Source organism: Myzus persicae, unplaced genomic scaffold, assembly GCF_001856785.1.
Source record: "Myzus persicae strain clone G006 unplaced genomic scaffold, MPER_G0061.0, whole genome shotgun sequence".
NCBI classification, from domain to species: domain Eukaryota; kingdom Metazoa; phylum Arthropoda; class Insecta; order Hemiptera; family Aphididae; genus Myzus; species Myzus persicae.
Genome location: NW_019103893.1, coordinates 106,211 through 125,246, shown reverse-complemented (window position 1 = coordinate 125,246; position 19,036 = coordinate 106,211). Strand labels below are relative to the sequence as shown.

The 19,036-nt window shown below is 29.2% G+C and overlaps 2 protein-coding genes across 8 annotated transcripts in view; both read right to left on the bottom strand.

Annotated features, from left to right (window-relative positions):
* The window catches only part of LOC111036023 (peripheral-type benzodiazepine receptor-associated protein 1), a 40,415-nt gene extending 28,101 nt beyond the window's left edge, over positions 1-12,314 (bottom strand). For 3 of the 7 annotated variants that reach the window (XM_022317896.1, XM_022317898.1, XM_022317899.1), the window contains exon 1: positions 11,479-12,311. In XM_022317896.1, the coding sequence (XP_022173588.1) occupies positions 11,479-12,204 (726 nt within the window). In that variant the 5' untranslated portion in view covers positions 12,205-12,311. Of the gene's footprint in view, positions 1-11,478 lie in introns of all 7 variants that reach the window. The other 4 variants (XM_022317903.1, XM_022317901.1, XM_022317897.1 and 1 more) reach the window with 4 other exon arrangements.
* Positions 12,315-13,983: 1,669 nt separating this feature from the next.
* On the bottom strand, positions 13,984-18,754 carry LOC111036025. The gene is made up of 4 exons (XM_022317904.1): positions 18,530-18,754; positions 18,215-18,352; positions 14,775-14,928; positions 13,984-14,717 (listed from the first exon to the last, which is right to left on the bottom strand). Exons 1-4 carry the CDS (start codon positions 18,585-18,587, stop codon positions 14,582-14,584), a joined length of 486 nt encoding a protein of 161 aa, XP_022173596.1. The 5' UTR covers positions 18,588-18,754; the 3' UTR covers positions 13,984-14,581.
* Between the last annotated feature and the right edge of the window lie 282 nt (positions 18,755-19,036).

Here is a 19,036-nt window from a genome sequence, read left to right as displayed (position 1 = left end):
CATACTGCTGCAATCCTACAATGTTGCCGTAAGAGAACACATACAAGATAGCACTCATGACTTATAACATCACGTACCAATGTATATACTGTCTGTACTACCCACCTTCATCTTTAAAAAAATGAACAATATTATTATAAAATACGACCTGCGAGTAAATACAGAGTATAATTTTGAATGTTAAAGGGTATGTCGGTGACGTCGGTGTCTCCGGTGTCGGTGTAGGTACCACGTTTTGTGGACAAATATGACCGATAAATTATGGGAAATCTGGCAACGGCGAATTGGATACGACGGTACAATGGTTGGTGTATTTCAGTTAAAGTGCAACAACTTCGTGAGAAAATCAATTTAGGTGTACCTCAACAACAAATTAAGAAATTTAAGAAGGAAGAAAAATAAAAATTAACAAATGTAGACACACTGCAGTTTTTTTTTAACACGATACGCCGTTGAGTCTGTACTTCAAATGTTTTTTTTTTTATAAAAAGTCGCTTTATAAATCCAACAGAGAGTGTCACTTGTGTATTCCAATTTATCAGTAAAATTTTCTAGGGATTCAAGTTCAATCTTTTCCATAGTTTGCACTAAACTTTTATAAAAAAAACCGCATATCGATTAGAGAACTGATTCTAATTTCCAGGGCCAACCCAAGACAACAATTTAAAATACCATTTTCAACATGAGAATAATAAACGAATATAATGATATTTTCAGAAGGCCTTGTTTCCCGTGATCACCAAAATAATTAATGCCTAATAAGTACTTATCTGTTTTTCATCCGTTTATCCATTGGAAACCGGAAGTATAAATTTTTGTATTCGTAAAATGTACGTTTGAACCACCCTGAATTCCGAGGCAAAAGAAGTCCTTAGTCTAAGACACTTCCCGACTCCCCAAGTCCCCAACGAATATTATATTATGATAATAACTTTTATTGATATCGGTCCAGTAGTTTCAAAGATTAGCTGTTGCAAACAGCAAAACTCAATTTCACATTTATATAGGTATTATACAACATGTAACATGATCATATGGATAACTATTTTTACTATATATTTTGTTTTCATTGGCATAATTTAAAATGATACTTGAAACATATTTTGGGAAAAAATAAGAAGACCTCAGATATTATTGAGCTCCAACATTTTAGATTAATATTTAGATTGTGAATGGAGCAATGAATGTATAGGTTTTACAATATCTGTTTTTTTATGAGTGTGAAAACACTTTTTATATCAGAAAAAAAATGCTTCAATCTTCAATATTGATGGTTTTCATGGTAGCAAATTGAATCAAGTTTGAACTTTGGGCGGTCGAAAGTAAACATTTTCCAATAGTTTTTAAAATAAATATGGAAAAACAAAAAAAAAAAAATTACAAAAACAATGAAATATCTACAAAATGCCAATTTTTAACGAAATTGATTTTGTTTTTGCTGAACGTAATTCATAAAAGAATAACCATATAGACATGTAATTTTCACCTAAACATTTATATTAAAATTTTTGAACATAAAAACATTATTTAGTTATGATTAATTTCAAGATATTTAAACTACGAGTCTGCCAAATTATTTACACCTTTATATTTACAGTAAGTCATAAATGAGAATAATGAATTACCTAGTATACTAAAATATGATTAACATAATATTAGAAATAATAATATAATATGAACGATATAGTATTATAATAGTAATTGTATAATATATGCAATTGCCTTGGAAAAATTAGTGCAACTTACCGAAATACCGATAATTATTAAAATAAATTGCCAAAAATAATTACTAATTACCTAGTAATATAAAAAAATTATAAAATATCCTTAGAAATAGAGGCTAACCCTCTTCCGTTCAAATTTAATACATCCATTAGTGGACTATTGGCTATTCAATGACGAAGTGCATTAGAAACTTACTACATAGCAGAACTATTTCCTTAGTTTTTCCCTTTTTATTAGTTGGGGTTATTCGGACATTCGGTATGGTTGTTTAAAAATTATTTTGTCCATAACCTTATAGGTATGTAGGTATTATAGAGTGAAAGTATAAAAAAATTAAAACTATATACGAATCCAAACAATAAAAGATAGGTAATTCATACCAATTCAAGTTACAAGTTACCTAACCTAACCTTTACGTAATGAGAATTGAAAACAACATATTTTTATTTTTAAAAAAATGTAAAAATATTTCAAATTAAACTAAGTATGTTCGTTTTTTAGGAGGTGAATAAATACTACTTTCTACTTTATTAAATATCTATAGGTGAACACTCATTACGATTTAACATTTATTTTTAACAAATCTAAAATCCGATCTATTGTAATTCTAGTGATATGCTCAGTATTGACATTTGACCTTGTTTTCTTCTCCCTTATATCAATGGCTCTATTAGGTAACCCATGATTTATAAGTTCTAACCTATATCTTTACTTTCATTATCTAAAGCAGTATAACCTTCTAAAAATGTTGATGTAGGTATTTAACAAATACGGAATGTAAATTGGAAATGTTTAATCAGATTTATAAGCATTTAAAGTTGAAGTAGGATGAGCCCAGATGCACCTAACCATAAAAATGTATGATCTCTATACTGTAAATGCATGTAAATAAAAGAAACTATTTATATCAAATTATATCGATAAATATATCAATATTCAATAGGTTACTTAATTATAAAATATATTCTCATATAATGATTATAACCCATAAGACATAGGTAGGTATCTATTTAATGAACCGTCTACCTTCCTTGATGTCGTTATATATTTGGATGGTAATTTTAAAATTAAAGTTTGCTATGATTATTGATAAATAAAATTATTTATTTGTTAATAATTATAGATCATTGGAATTTTAGGCCGGGCTAGCCTATGTGGATTGCGTGTGTTATAAGAATATATATACACAAGAAGTTATGATATTTTCATTTCAAACAATTCGTATACTTTGTTTAATAGCTCAAACCTCAAAACATAAAAAAAATAATAGAATCATGACGACAGTGGATAAATTAAAGTTATAATAAAACTACGACACTTGTATTTTTAATTAATCACAAAGACTAATAATTAGAAAAGGGGTAATAACGAAAATGCATAGGTACTTACATCACGAAATGCATACAAAATCACACAAACTAAAATGTCAACAGACAACCACACATATTTTCACAAGAGAGTAATAGACTTTAGTAAAACTACACGGATGTGCAAAAAAATTGATTTATTTTCAACAGTCTGATCTCTTTGCACATGAATCACGAATCACACGACACACTGCCTGCACTTAGCTATAGGTGTACAACGCTCATAGCACCATTGGAACCGAAATAGTGGGGGCAGACGCAATTACATTTTTAAAAAAATTGTGGGGGGGAGGAATAAATAACCGCCACTTTTTTACCGTGTAATAAACGCTACAGTTGTAGGCTTTAAAGTTATAGCTATTGCACACACACACACACACACACACACATTTATCTACCAGGCGGCATAGTGTTATGGTGTAGTAATGGGGAGCTAGTGGCAGCAATCAATAGTGTGCCCATGGCACACTATCGCGCCGTACACGCGGACCTATACGAGTATTTGCTTTAACTGTATACGCGGTGGCCTACAATGAAACCACATGAAAAACAACGCGTACCCCCATTGATCGACACTTGTATCCGTTGCACGGGGTTGAAATTATAGAGCGAAGTAAAATGGTAGGGAAACAAGACAACGACAAAAAAAAATTACTATTATTATTAACAACAACATACTGATTGTTTGAGACAACCGCGATTATTGTCAGCGTACAATGACGACTGCAGGGCAGTGCTATCACCCAGTTGCAGGGTGGCGGCGGCGGCGACGGCGACGACGACGACGACAGTATAGTGTGTTTAACAATTATTATTGCACTGCACGTTTAATGGAAAAACTTTGATTTTAATTATGCGTATATATATTATATATAAAAAAAAAAAAAAAACGTAGATTACGAAACCGACTTTGAAAATATAATGTTATACTAGTAGTGAAAATAAATTTAAAAAATAGTAATTACAACTACAGAACTGGGCTTGTTGCTACTCGGTGAGCTTTATGACACTGGGCACGGAGAGACTTTTCGGGGAAACACCCCGCTGTCATTGGTCCGTACAGTTCGGTTGCGCGCGGTAAGGCCGCATATACGTATGATAATGTGGTGGCGCGCACTGTGAAAACCGTGTAGATGGTTTTTCGCCGCGCGCGCTATTCCTGTGCATGGGCGGGGGCGAAATCGATTTCCCAGCCATGTTCCACACCTCCGCCACCGTTCCCGCTACCGTCATCACTGGCGTCACCACTATTGTACCGAGTCGTCAAAAGCGATACGCACAGATGGCGCTGCGGCCGACAGACGGACTGACCGTTTGATAGGGAGATTATATTGGTGCCGAATTGCCATTTGCCGTACGAAGCCGAGCGCCCGCGTTCTCGAAATAATGTGAAAACGTGCTTTTAAAAATACGATAAAAAACAAATGCAAATGTGCAACACAGATAGATATACGATTTACATTTCTCAACTATAATAAGTAAAAGTCTTGTCGTACTTACTACGTTTTCTAACTTTTTTTTTGTCCCGAGTATAACGACAATTTTATAAGCAATGTTTATGAGTAATAATTTAGTACCTATTATGTACATTTTTTTATGAAAATGCAAACATTTTAAATTTAAATAAAATATACCTTTAAAGGTAATGCTTATGCTTTATTAAGTTACATTTTGCAGTGATTTAAATTGTTCTAATAATTAGTTCTCAAGATAAATTAACATTTTATTTGTTTTTTTTTTTTTAACATAAGTGCCATATTTGCTTTTACAATGAATATCTTGTGCACTTACTATTAGCTATAGTTTTTACTTTTCATTCTTTGTGGCAATCAATGCTCCAAAATGGTTTAAATCGCAGTCACGTAATAAGCTACATTAGGTACCTACAACCTACTTAGAAGTAGGTAAATAATGAAAATAGGAACAGCCGGGAAATCATGCGTCGGTAGTCGGTACTATCAGTAACAAAGTTCTCCGTGACAAATATATATTAAGTAATAGAATAGAATAAAAACTATAAAATGTCTTATAATAATATTATTTCTATGTATTGAACTATCGGTCCTTTTATAAAATATATTGCATCCTAATTTTTGTTGAGTCTACATTTTTAAAAACACTTGATTTTATCCTCATATTATTTTATGATAACTTTTGAATTTAGAACTTATTTAATTAATAACTTAATTCTAAATATTTATCAAAATAATAAAAATCAAGTAAAAATAGTTTAAAAAAACTTCAAGACAATAACAGATAATTAGATAAAATTTTACAAGTTGGTAGGAACGTACTAAATATGAGGGTAAAGCAGATAAAATTAAAATTAGGTAGGTACGAATGTATGATGTAATAATTAAATTAACAAACACAAAAAATTAAATGTCGAGTGTTTTTTTACTTTTTTACATATTATAATTACTACAGAAACGAGTGAGTTGTTGTTACGTGTTACAATTTATCAAGCCAAATCTACCAATATTTGTCCTTTAAAACTGAATTATATTCCCTTCAAAATATAAACATAATTTGATAAGAGCGGATAAAATAGTATATTTTAGTGTATTATAGCCATGTAGGGCGTAGGTGCAATTATTTGATAATATTAAATTGATTATATTCAATAATTCAAAGTACCTATTTACCTACTGTACGAATTTATTACAGACAATTTTTAAATACAAATGTGTACGTAAAATATGTACCACACTACATAAACAAGTTTCCAAACATTACAAATTATTTAAATAATATTCAGTATAGTACAAAGCTTATAGCAGCAATATTATTTGCAAATAGTTGTTATTTGGGCGAACTTAATAAAATGTAAGCATTAAATGCATATATTATTACTATATAGGTATTTTATTTTAATTTTTTTTTTAATCTCTGTACCAATTTATAAAAAACCTTGAATCTATTGAATTTTTAAGATTTTTAATTACAAACAAAACTGTATCATAATATCAAACAATTTAAAAAAAATCCAGTCTTTGAATGACAGCTCAAAAAGATCCAAAATATTTGGTGAAAATATTAAGTTTCCACTTTTATTCATTTTTGAATTACCTACAAAAAAACAAAACAAAACGAATTTTATTGAAAACTAGTGTTGCTTAAATATTCCCGTTTTTGTGTATTTTTTTTTTTTTTTTGGTTTCATCATATTATTTTATAAAGCTTTAAAATGGAATTTATTCAACGACCCAAAGTACCTTACCTAAACTAATTAGATCCAATTTTTTACCAGAAATCACACTCAAAGTATAAGATTGGAACATTTAAATTCTATAATTAGACAGTATAACGATGTATGGTTCTGCTTGCATAAAAGTGCAGTCGTCTGCAAAAAAAAAAATCATTCTATATGCAATTCATCGCTCTATTCTGCAGGATTCAAAACTTCTATGTCAACAAATGTCTGAGGTCTTAGAATTTGTTCCAACGTGTAGTATACTATATCTTAAGAGGACGTAACATTGGCATTTGTTATCTGCGTCTTACAAATGTGTAACATTGCAAATTTACACTCAGCAGATCACGTATAGCTTAGTTAATTTAAAAAATAAGGTGACGACTTCTTACAAAACTTCGTGGTAAGAACTTTATCTGTGTTTGTATGTGATGGGTTCATTACAATAATTCAGTTTTTAAGTGAGTTATGAGCATTTTTAATTTACACTATATTATGTACATAAAACTTGCTAAAAAATTGAACCATCGTAAAAAACCCAAACATAAGCACAGATTATATGTTCTTATATTCAAGTTTTATAATAGGTCAATTCACTCTACTTTTTAGACAACGAAGCCACCCATGATCTGCTGTGCATAAATTTGCAATATTAAGTACTATTGTTAGATGGAGTCAACACATGCCGGTGTTACACCCTATTAAGTACTAGTTGAAAATAATATTATATTATATTAGCCATCAGGTAGGTATATTATACGAAAACAAAATATAGTATAAAAAAGGTTATCAGGTGATTAATACTGAATACATGTTGTAACTTGTAATAATTGTTCAATAAATGATTTTTATATTTACTTAATAAACTAAATAACACTTGTTTTACATTTTAACAGCAATATTTTGGATACGAGGTGTTACCTTTAACATAAGACACTCAGTAATCATTTTTTAAGAAAACATTAATGTTTTTTAAAAATTCCTTTACACAATTTTAAGTCAAAATATTTTTTAGTTTTTTTTTTTAAAAGCGTTTTACCCTTTTGAATAACAAAATTTTTAATTTCATATTCCAAAGCAGAATATTATTTGGAGTATTTCAATTTATGAAAATAAAATTTTGGACAAGTAGCTTATTAAATTAGTGGAGAAATGTACCAACATATAGGTATTGTGGGGTACCTCTGTTTCTCTCCCTCTCGCACATCTAAGCCTTAAATACTTATTACTCATAAACTACTCGTCCAAAATACGATTTTTATGTATTAAAGTACTCCGAAAAATATTATACTTTGGAATAAAGAATTAAAAATACTTGATGTCATTTAAAAAAAAAGTAAGACATTTGAAAATGATAACGTTATTTACTGAACTTAAATTTAAAATCACGGTTGGCATTTGACGGTGTTCGATAATATAATAGAATATACTTAATAAGTTGTTTTTACAGAAATTTGAAAAAATTGAAATTAATTTGGGCACAATTTATACATAATACTAATAATACTAATAGATAATATCGTCTGTAAAAGCAAGGCAGAGAAACAACAGGTAATTTAGAATAAATGGATTTATAATCATAGACGTACGAAAATAATCCAAAAACTTTTAAGAACTTGGTTTCACATTATTTTTGTCATACAAATTGCATGATAAGTAATATGTATCTAAAATTTCTATAGAATAAAATTGTTTTCCCTCCATCAACGTCTCAACTTTGTTCGTTGTTGAGCTGTAGTTGTCGACATGGTCAAAATCTCATATCGCAGCCCCATCGGCTAACGCCACGATTTAAAATGTATATATTTTAAGATATCTCAAATCGTGGCCAACACTTTTAATTAAAATAAAATAAAAGGAAAAATTTAAAACCACACTATTGCGGTGTCTGCAGTCTGCAATTGGTCTCGACGCGTCATTCTGAGACAACGCAAGCGCCCCGCACAGCAATTCTACTGCGGAAAGAGTGGGCATCCATGCGGGTCGATAATATTCCGCCCGTGGAAATTGCACGCACACCACAACAATGATCACCCGCAATACACTATATAGTCAATTCACGTCCTATAACAATTATTATTTTTTAAATGCTCATACGCAAACACGCAATACTATTTCCCGAAGTATAATAATTAATAAATAATAATTATTTCCTACTGATGTCCGTTTAGATGTATTTAGGGGACTTAGCGCGACTAACCCTGTAGTATAGGAATAATAGACTCGCACAAATTTACTTCAGTTTCTATTTAAATGTTAACAATCTAAAACATTAACATAATACGTATTACGTAAAACGTAACACAATATTTTGCTGTCAGTTGGATTTTCATGATTTACTGTTCTTACTGTTCTTAGTAATGAAGATAATACATTATACTGTGTACTGTTAAGGTAGTTTTAATTGTTTTAAATAAATAAATAAAATAATTAATTAACCAAACATAATATGTCAACAGTTATTAATAAAAATCATTTTCCACAATATAGTTGATAGTTTTTTTTTCAAAATTAATGTTTAATTATTTGTATCATTCAAATATTAAAAATAAAATAAATATTAAACTAAGAAGATTTAATGTCGATCGTTTTGGAGGAGTTCAATACAGGATTTTTACTTCATGCATGCATGTCGTATGAATGTGCGCGTAGTAATAAGTGATCTCATTATAGTGTGCGTGACTGTAGTGTAAAGAAATAACGGGGCACTCGCCGCACTACCGCGCGTGCACACATATTATGTCAACAACGTGTCGTCGTGCGCTATTCGAATATAATATTTTTTTTTTTGTCTAAAATGATCAATTTTTTGTCCGCTTCATTGACTGAACGAGATATTCGATAAAATTTGGTCACAGAGTATACTTACTTGATACCCAGTAAGTTTTTAACAATTTTGAATTAATTTCAAATTATGAATTGAAAGAATGATTAATGAGTGATGAATATAATAATTTTATAATAATGTATTTTTTTTCTTTATTTCTATCATCAATTACCATAACAACAGTAAAAATGCATCAATCTTCAACTTAGAAGGAGGTTTTTGGTAGCAAATTGGATCTAGTGAGTAAATACTTCAGAAGGGGGAAAAAATAAGTAAATTTCCAATAAGAACCATTTTTTGACCAATTCGACAAATTTATTTGGGGTATTTTAGAATAAATTAAATATGAAGAACCTTGTATTGAATTTTCTAGCCATAACTATAAGAATCAAACATTTAACACATTTTTAACACCAAAATAATTTTCAAATGTTCATGATTTTGACGATTCTTTCAACATTTTAACTTAAAATTATAATAAATAAAATCTTACCTGCTTATACTTTAAATATATTTTAAATTAGTAAAATTACAACTTATATGGGGTTTCGTATTGGTTTTTTTTATGTCATACATTTTTGGTACAATAAAAATGTTTCGATTTGGGGGATCAAAAGTGAAAAATTCCTAATAGTTTTCAAAAGTGTCAGGAAAAACAAGCGAAAAATTATGGAAAACAGACATTTTTATGAAAAACCAGGTATCGAAAAATGGATTTTGTGTTTTAGGATAGCTGTAAAAAATTATTGCATATATTCGAAATGTTCACTAAATTATCGAAACATTGTGATTCTTTTTGAGCTATTTATAGGCATAAGAAAATTTTGTATTTTATCAGTTCTTTTAAAATTATTTGTCGATAAAAAATTTTTTGCTATGTCAAAAACCTTCATAGAGTCATAAGTTGTTGTCTGTGGAAATTAAAAAAAAGTTGAGCATAAATCTACAATAGTTTTTTCCATGAGCTCCGGGAGTTGAAATGTTGACAAAATTCATCAAAATCAAGAAAATTAAAAAACTATTTCGAGTTAAAAATTTATAAAAAATGTTCTATGTAAATCTAAGATTCTAAATTTGTATTCAAGATTTTCTTAAGTTTTTCTACCTAATTTTTAAACAAAAAAAATAGTTTACTGAAAAGAAAAATAATTTTTTTAAAAATATTGAAGTTAGACATTGGATATTCACCAGTAAATTAAAAAAATCTCAAACGACGATTTCCTTATTTTGTTCTTACTGAAAAATTACTCACCTTTATTAACCGTAGGTAGGTACTTGAAATTTTCATGAAAGTTTATCTTATCATATTCTATATACGATAACATTTTCAAAATATTTTGGTTTGTTTTGAGTTATTTGTAGACATTTTAATTTGTAATGCAAGGTTCCTAAGTTGTTAAAATATCAGTCGATAAATATTAAAAATAAATAGGCACGATTTTTTTTATAAGTATTTCAAATTCAAATGCTGACTAAATTTATCTAAATCTCGAACGTTTTCAAATTATTTTGTAATTAAAAAATTATAAAATGTTCAATTTTTATAGGTAATGATTGAAAATTTAAAACAAGAATTCTCATAAATGGTATACATACTGTAACCATACAACTTAAAAAATATATGAACACAGTTTTTAAAAAACATTTTAAGTTACAATTTGGAAAAAATTACATACTAAAACCAAGAATAAGGATTTTATAGTTATCTACCTATTTCGTTGTAATTTTATAATATTATTCAAGGATACTTGAAACTTTAAATAGTATATTATTAAATTTTACACACACGATGATATTTTCAAAGCAATTTTTTCGACAAAAATGAATTTAACCTACTGCTGTGGTACTAATGCCTAATAGTAAAATAAATTACAATAATATCATAAAATATACCTACTTAGTTTTTTAGGCCCGTGATACCACCAGTTTTTTTCAGGCTTCAGTAATCAGTAGTTCAGTCTTCAGAGTTCACCTTTTCAATATCTTAAATTTCTTTTTCACCGTGTTTACATTTACAGAATAAAAATACGGAAGATCGATTCACAATTAAGAATATTTGAACACCCAACACGGCCTCATTTTTTTATTTGTTTTTGTTGTATACCAATTTCTGAATAGATTTATTGGATCGATTTTTTAGTTATGATTTAAGTTGATTAAAAAGATCCATCACTATTTTGACCCCCCTAAAATACCAACTAGATTCATTTTCCTACCGTAAAAGATATTGAAGCTGAAAATTTAAGCATTTTTACTGCTCCAAAAGTCAGTGACAGACACAAGGCTATAGCACACTGCTGCCTACTATGTAATTAAGTTAATAATTTATTCTATTACAATGCAATATTTTTATCATAAAAGTTTACCTCATCGTCGACATATAGGCTTTCCTCTTCTGAATATGCGTCCGTCTGCTTAACGGAACTGTCGATCCATGAATTCACTTTATCTGCAACATCTTTTGGACATTTGGATTCGGAAAAAGCCTCTTCATTTAAACCATTAACGACTGCTTCTTTTTGCGCGATTGCTACATTATCTTTACCAGCTACACAACTGTTTTCATTATTATCGTTTTCTTCTTCTACATCGTTATCCTCATCTTCTTCCTCCTCCTCAGCATAGTCCTCTCCAATGGTACCTTTTTCGGTGTCAATATCTTTAGTTTCGTCTGCTTTTTTTTGATTGTCTATGAACATGGAATTAGCAACAAGTGTGAATCGCAATCCCGAACTGACGTTGAACAGACGCGGTTTCTTTTTCTTTACCTTGCATTTTTCAAACACGTTCCGAAATCCTTGGAACTTCTTTTCAATATCCTCGACCGTGTCCTCTTCCAGTACACTGCCATCACCTATTTTGGCACCAACTTCGTCTGCATGCATAGAAGGAACGTACGATTCTTGTGTTTTAGCTGCTCTGTGACGATGTTTTCGGCGTCGGTCATTCGATCGGTAGAAAACGCGAAACAACGATTTTTGCTCACGATCACGGACATTGCCTGAACGTACATCGTACACACAATTCGGTTTGGGAGGACTAATACCGAGTAACTTTGTCATATAATACTTACAAGTGGCCGCCGTATCCATTGCAAGTATACACTGTTATACAAACACATTGTCGATTACTAAATTTCTTATACCATGAGCACAATTAATAACACATACAAATACAACTACTCCTATTGTCGTTAACACGGAAGCATAGTTCACACGCAAACACACACACACTAAATTTAAATGTGTGGTGTGTGCGGCGGATAAGGAGGATAAGGCATTCGCGCGAACATTTGTGCAAACAAATGTGTGATGGGGGGACATAAATAATAATCGCACAATTACACCAGTTTTTAATGTATACACAATATTTCAGAGGCCCTGCTTATCGCTCCCAACCCAATATAATCGAAATATATTTTATATAATATAATATTAGCTTTTTCAGAAGTAAGTAGGTTAAATATACCCACAACAATGAGAAGAATATTAAACATTTAGGTAATTGAAATTGTTTAATATTATTTTTTAATTTTATTTACAATTTAGAATGGTTACATTATACTATCACCATCAATTAATGATAAATGACAATATTACAATGTCTTACTACCCGTACTAATTGAAAGTTTCATTTTTCAAATTATTTGAGAGTTGGTACTTAAACACTTGATTGACATAGGTACTCTGTTCAAAATAAGATTGCACAAGATAGATGACTTGTGCGTAGGATCATAGCTTCAACATAGACTTGTCAGAATGTCACAGACACCCATTGCCTGACTGTCAATGACAAAAACTGGTCTGTGCAAAACACGTTTTTATTTTGAATTGAGTATACATAATAATATAATATATTAGTATATTATAACTATGAAACTCTGACCACTGTCCACTGAAGTAAGTATTCATAATTCACATGTTATTGTTATTGGTTTCCCTTGATAATAATTAACAATATGAATTAGTTTTACAATATTTATAAAATCGAAATTATTCACACAAAAAAGCTTGTCCACCTATTTATAAAATAGTGAAATAATTATTACGCTAGGAGAAAAGAAACTGCTCTAAAATACAATACTTTATGCAAAACTAATTTAACACATAAAATAAAAAAAGTAAAAAATTTCAAGTTTCAAAAATAAAAATGCATAAGTTAAAATTGTGTGTAGTCTATAGTTAAAGTAATTGCAATGTTACATAGGCAGCTTAGTAATAAATATTAACTAATACTTAAAAAATACATAATGCCTTGAATACAGTAATAAGAAAAGAAAAATGATAATGATTTGAAAAGGTGTAACTTTAAGTACCAAAAGGCAAAAATAGAATACATACACCGTGTATCCACGGGAACAGGGTGCACTTTATAACTCATTACTCTGTAAATAATTTTCAATTCTGTTTGTGGGTCACTCAACTAAACTAATGGATCATAAATTTCTAGAACTCAAAATTCGTTAAACTCATGCACAACACAACTTAATTTTTTTAATAGAAAGCCCTATTTTAAATATCATTTTTAAAGTAATTTTGATCTATCAACTTGTATTCTAAGCTCAGAATGTTAAGCTAGGTGTAGTTTTAAAAAAAAATTTAATGAACTTGATTTTTTTTAACTGTATGTATTTATTCCTTCTAAGCATCATAGGACAATCAAACTTGTTATGATTTAACTGTTAAAGTAATAAATTAATCACTTTGTATGAATTAGTATTTTATTTGACTACTATTTATGTAATCATGGTGCTTAGAAAAAAAATTTAGTAAATGTGTTAATTTTTTTTTAATTAAGCACCTCTAACTACAAAAATAGTTTCTCTTTATTACGATAGATGGATTGGATCTATAAATTACAAAATACTTTAATACTTTTTAACAATATAAAACGCTTTATTTCAGAAAAAATAAACAAAAAATGTATAAATGATTGTTGGTTTTAATAAAAAAAATAGTATAAAATGGACGGATTCGGTAATTTTAAAGAATAACCTTAACTAAATTATAATTTAAGACAGTCGCACTTAGAAAATATAATGTATCAATTAACTATTAAAACAAAGTTGTATAACAAAAGACCAAACACATTTGGACGGATATGAGAATTAAATGTTTGGTGTTTTAAATTATACCCTTAAACATGAATAATTTAATGAATGATTTATCATTATAAAACTATTTGGTTAAAGTGCTATAATAATTATAAATTGTTAAACAACAATCTGTGATCACAATATTGTTCTTCTAGTTATCATCATTAAATATACATTATATAAATTATAGTAAATGTATACTAATTTTACAATATGGTTGAATACAAAAATATTTCCAAAAAAAATATCATTATCAACAATATTTTAAATTATTTGTAAATAATAAAACCAAAAATCTAAATCAGTGTTTGATTTTTAGGCACAAATAATGAACATAAGTCTTTTATATTAAATTTATGTTCGTAAAAAAATAATTATTGATCAATATTGCGAACAAAAAAAAATATACTTATCAACACTATAAGCAAATTGGAAGATGTAGACATGTTAGCTGAGTTACACCAATGATCAAAATAGCAAAAGCACCAGGTAGTTGAATCGTAATAGTCTCTGTAAATATTTACAATAATTAAAATGTAATAATTTACGTTTATTTCAAAAATATACCGTTTGATATCCAATTCAGGTATTGAATTATTCACATAATGGCCTAGTTTAACATCCTTAGAACTTCTTCTGCAACCCTCATACTTGTCGGCTGGAATATCTGTTCGAAAACCTTTTAATGAACTCAAACAATCACGAGTAATACGTTCTTCAGCTAAAAAATTTTAAATAAAAGTTAATATTATAAACTTATTGTTAAAATTTAATTTTATAAAAATTAAATATTGTTTAATAAAAATGTGACAATGACATCTAATCTTAAGAGGATGAAACTCAATATTGGTTTTCTCTTTTAGATCTACACTTGACATTTAAGATACCTATAAACTATAAAGCATACATCCACAAACCCCTGAGGCCTGACATACTAATAGCAACCTAACATAGCTATAAAATCCGAGTCTAGGACAAAATCCCGCCAGCAATATTCCGCCGGACGAAATCCCGCCGCCTAAATCGCGTTTGGACAAAATCCCGTCGGACGGCATCCCGCTCGGACGAAATACCGCAAAAAGTTCATTGAATTGTTTTGTATAAATTTGTGAGAATAGTGGCCGGGAAGAGGAGAATGTTCCGTCAGCATACCAATGATCACAAGTTGTGAGGAGTTCTAAATTTTCTTTGGTAGAAAAAATCAGTAATCGTTGAGGATCTTCCTTTCCACTGTCATAGAACATAAACGGTTTTTTCCCCGCTGTCAGTAAGTATTTTTCCGGTATTATTAAGTTTTCTAGGGAAGATGGATTAGAGAGGGAAGTTTCTAAGCATACCCTATATCGCCGTACATTATGTTTTAAAGAACTGATACTGGGTAATACACTAGAAATTCCTGGTGTAATGTCTTGGCAAACATTTGCGACTACAGTATGAGTTGATAATCCTACATCCATAGATAACTGTTTCAATTTAGAAAAAATTCGATTACCACTAATTTTGGCTGGATCAGGTGGGTGGGAATGCACATTCATAACTTTCGTAATTTCTTCACCATTAGTGTGGACTCTCGCGCGACACATAACATTTTTGCTTTCCACGCATTTCCATATTGTTTTATCATTTTTTGGTGGTTTCTGTAGACTGATTTATTAATTTGATGTTACGAATGTCAGAAGTATACTAATATCGTAAATTCGGAGATGAAGTACAATAGATCGTACACGCGCGTCAGTTAATTGCGTATATATATTATATATATATACCTATATGGCTATACCGTATACGGATTTCCTAATTATCGTTCAAGCGATAAGCGATAACGCATTACCAGTTCCGCATATATATTATGATATACTTTTATAAATAACAACAATAACCAATACAGATCAGCAGTAGACAACTTTTGAAACAGTTTAACGAATTACGTTATAATGAATTTACGTACAATACGTTTTTTTGCGGGATTTTACCCGGCGGGATTTCGTTCGGGCGGGATTTTGTCCAGACGTGATTTTGGTGGCGGCATTTCGTCAGGCGGGATTTTGGTTGCGGGATTTTGTCCGAACACCATAAAATCCACATGCAATTTTATCTCTACAGCTGCACATAATTTGCATTATCACACCGGCCTCATTAGAGCTGGGTGCAAAAACTAGTTGATCAAATAAATGAGAGCATGTCAACTTATATCACTTTCTTCCTTTACCGTGATATATGTCCCTCAATAGTGTAACCTTAAACAATGTAACCAATTTTTGTATCCAACAAAAAAGTATCTTGGTATTTTACAAGACAAACAGCTAACTCGGGGCCCTACTTTAAATCAAAATAAAAATGGGATTAAATAGCCAATATTAAACTTCAAATTTTGTACTTTTTCCATCTCTCTTACATTCCAAACTCAAAAATCCTCCTGTACAAAACCATCACTAGACTACTCTGATCATATGGTTTGTCAATACAAATCAACTAAACCATCAAAAATTTGTCCTATTCAAATGTTTCAAAACAAAATTCTTTATATCATTGTTCGTGCTCCCTGATAGTTGTGACCAACCAAAACCTACAAATAAAAACTGCAAATAATCTTAAAAATTGCATAATGCTGTAGACACAGGAGACACTATTTTAAATTACCACTGCAAAATTTGAACACAGAAACTATGTATGACCAAATTCTGTCCACTCTCATCAAATTTAGACTTGATCTATCAAAAATGGACAGTCAAACCTATGACAGCTGTTCCACTATGACAGGAAAATTAAGTGAAATTAGAAACCAAATTGAAAATAATTAATATTCAAAAGCAAATTAAGCAATTTATTTTTAATTTTTTAATGAAGGTAAAGCAACACACGTTTGTCACCCCACTGAGTCAACCATCTGTGTGGTTAAGCCATGCACACCAACAACCACCAAGGCTCCTTTTTTTGGTGAATGGAGTATATAAATTTATTCTAACAATGTTTTTATGTTCAGACATTAGGTTAGAGTTATCATATAACCTAACCTATTCATATTATAAAATATAAATAAGATCTTATACAATTTAATAAAATCTTAGAGACTTAGTATATTATGATTGTTAGTGGGTTTATTTATTTTCGACCCCACCCAAGTATATAGACAAAACGCATTCATGCAGAGTTACCTATAGTATGTTTTTTTATGATTTTGGACTAATATTATTGGTTTTTACAGCATTTTTAAGCAGTATTAAGCATAAATAAATAAATGTACAGATTCTTATATAGCATACTACTCATCATTTCCTAATAAATGTATTTATTTAAAAAAACGATCAAACTAGTTTGAGTGTTGTATACATAAATCAACATTTTTTTAGCCATAAATAAAAATAATAAATAATAAAATCACACAAAAGTATTATTTTACCTAATTTCAGCCTATCAACTACAACAATAGTTGTGATTAAACTAAAGAAAAATTCCCGACTATTATGCGACAAAACTTTTCATAACACATTTTAATAATATAACTATATAAGACCTTTATTAAAATAAACATAATGTTATCTTAATAATAGTTTCATTACAATTGCGTGGATATAATGAATTGGTAAATCTAACTAAAGCCAGTATAACACACAGTACATCATACATTAGAGTCATTAGACTAGTACCAGGGTTTTATTTTACAAGTGGAATTTAAATAAATTATCAATAATATACTTAAATGATATGTTAAGCCCTTAGAATTATTATACTCCATAATTTTTGTTGTAAGTGATTTTACCATAAAATTACTCAAGTCAAAAACAGGAAATTATGATATTGTCTTAACAGACCTTACCTTCACCACTAATAACTTATTCAATGCAATACATTAAAAAAAAAAAAACATTAAAAAATGTAATATTCATTAACTGTAAATAATTTGATGTTTAGGTTTTAAATAATTTATATTGAAATAAACAAAGAAAAAATCAACACTTTTAATGAAATGTTTTTATAATTTTATTGTATATATTACAAATAATTACCTCCGACTTTCTCAATGACTTTTACACATATATCATCTTCTTCAGGACAAAAAATTGTTTTATGCCACAACCACTTAAATGGTTTGCCACAACCTGGATGTGTTGAAACACATTGGTAGCATAATAAAAATGATTGAGCTACAAAATAATAACAAATAAATAAATTTAATTAACTCTTTCAATGATTATTTAAACTGCTATTAGACTGCTATAACACGATACATAAATCATTTAAATTTAAAACATCTAAAAATCCAATTTAAGAAATAACAACAGAAAATACCAAAGGGCCACTCCCTGTAGTGTAGCACTCACCTTGTATGAATATTGTGGACAATATGAGTAATGAAAGAAAAGTTTTTGGTTTCGTCATTTTTATTATGAAGTTATTATACAAAGCTATATGTTTTACTGTTCAACTTTAAAAAATATATACCGTTCAAAGGTAGATGAAAATAAATAAAAATTATATTTGGACAGTTGAAGTAATAAGTCTAACTGACTGGTAATCTACAAGTAGTTTAGTAGTTAATGATTAGTAATCTACCAAAAGCAAAACAACAAAACCGACAACAACAATACAGAGAAAAATATTGTTAGTGATAACTTACAGTATGACCATTTGTACAACAAGATAATATGTAATTAGCAGCCGATATAAAATATTCATGAACGGAACGTTAGAATTTGAATTTGTTCACGAAAATAGCACAGATTATATTAATAATATTATTAAAATTAAATTAGAATAATTTTTAAACCTTTAAATATATTAATATTTATATTATTTTATTTTAATATAATCTGGAAAAATAGTATAAG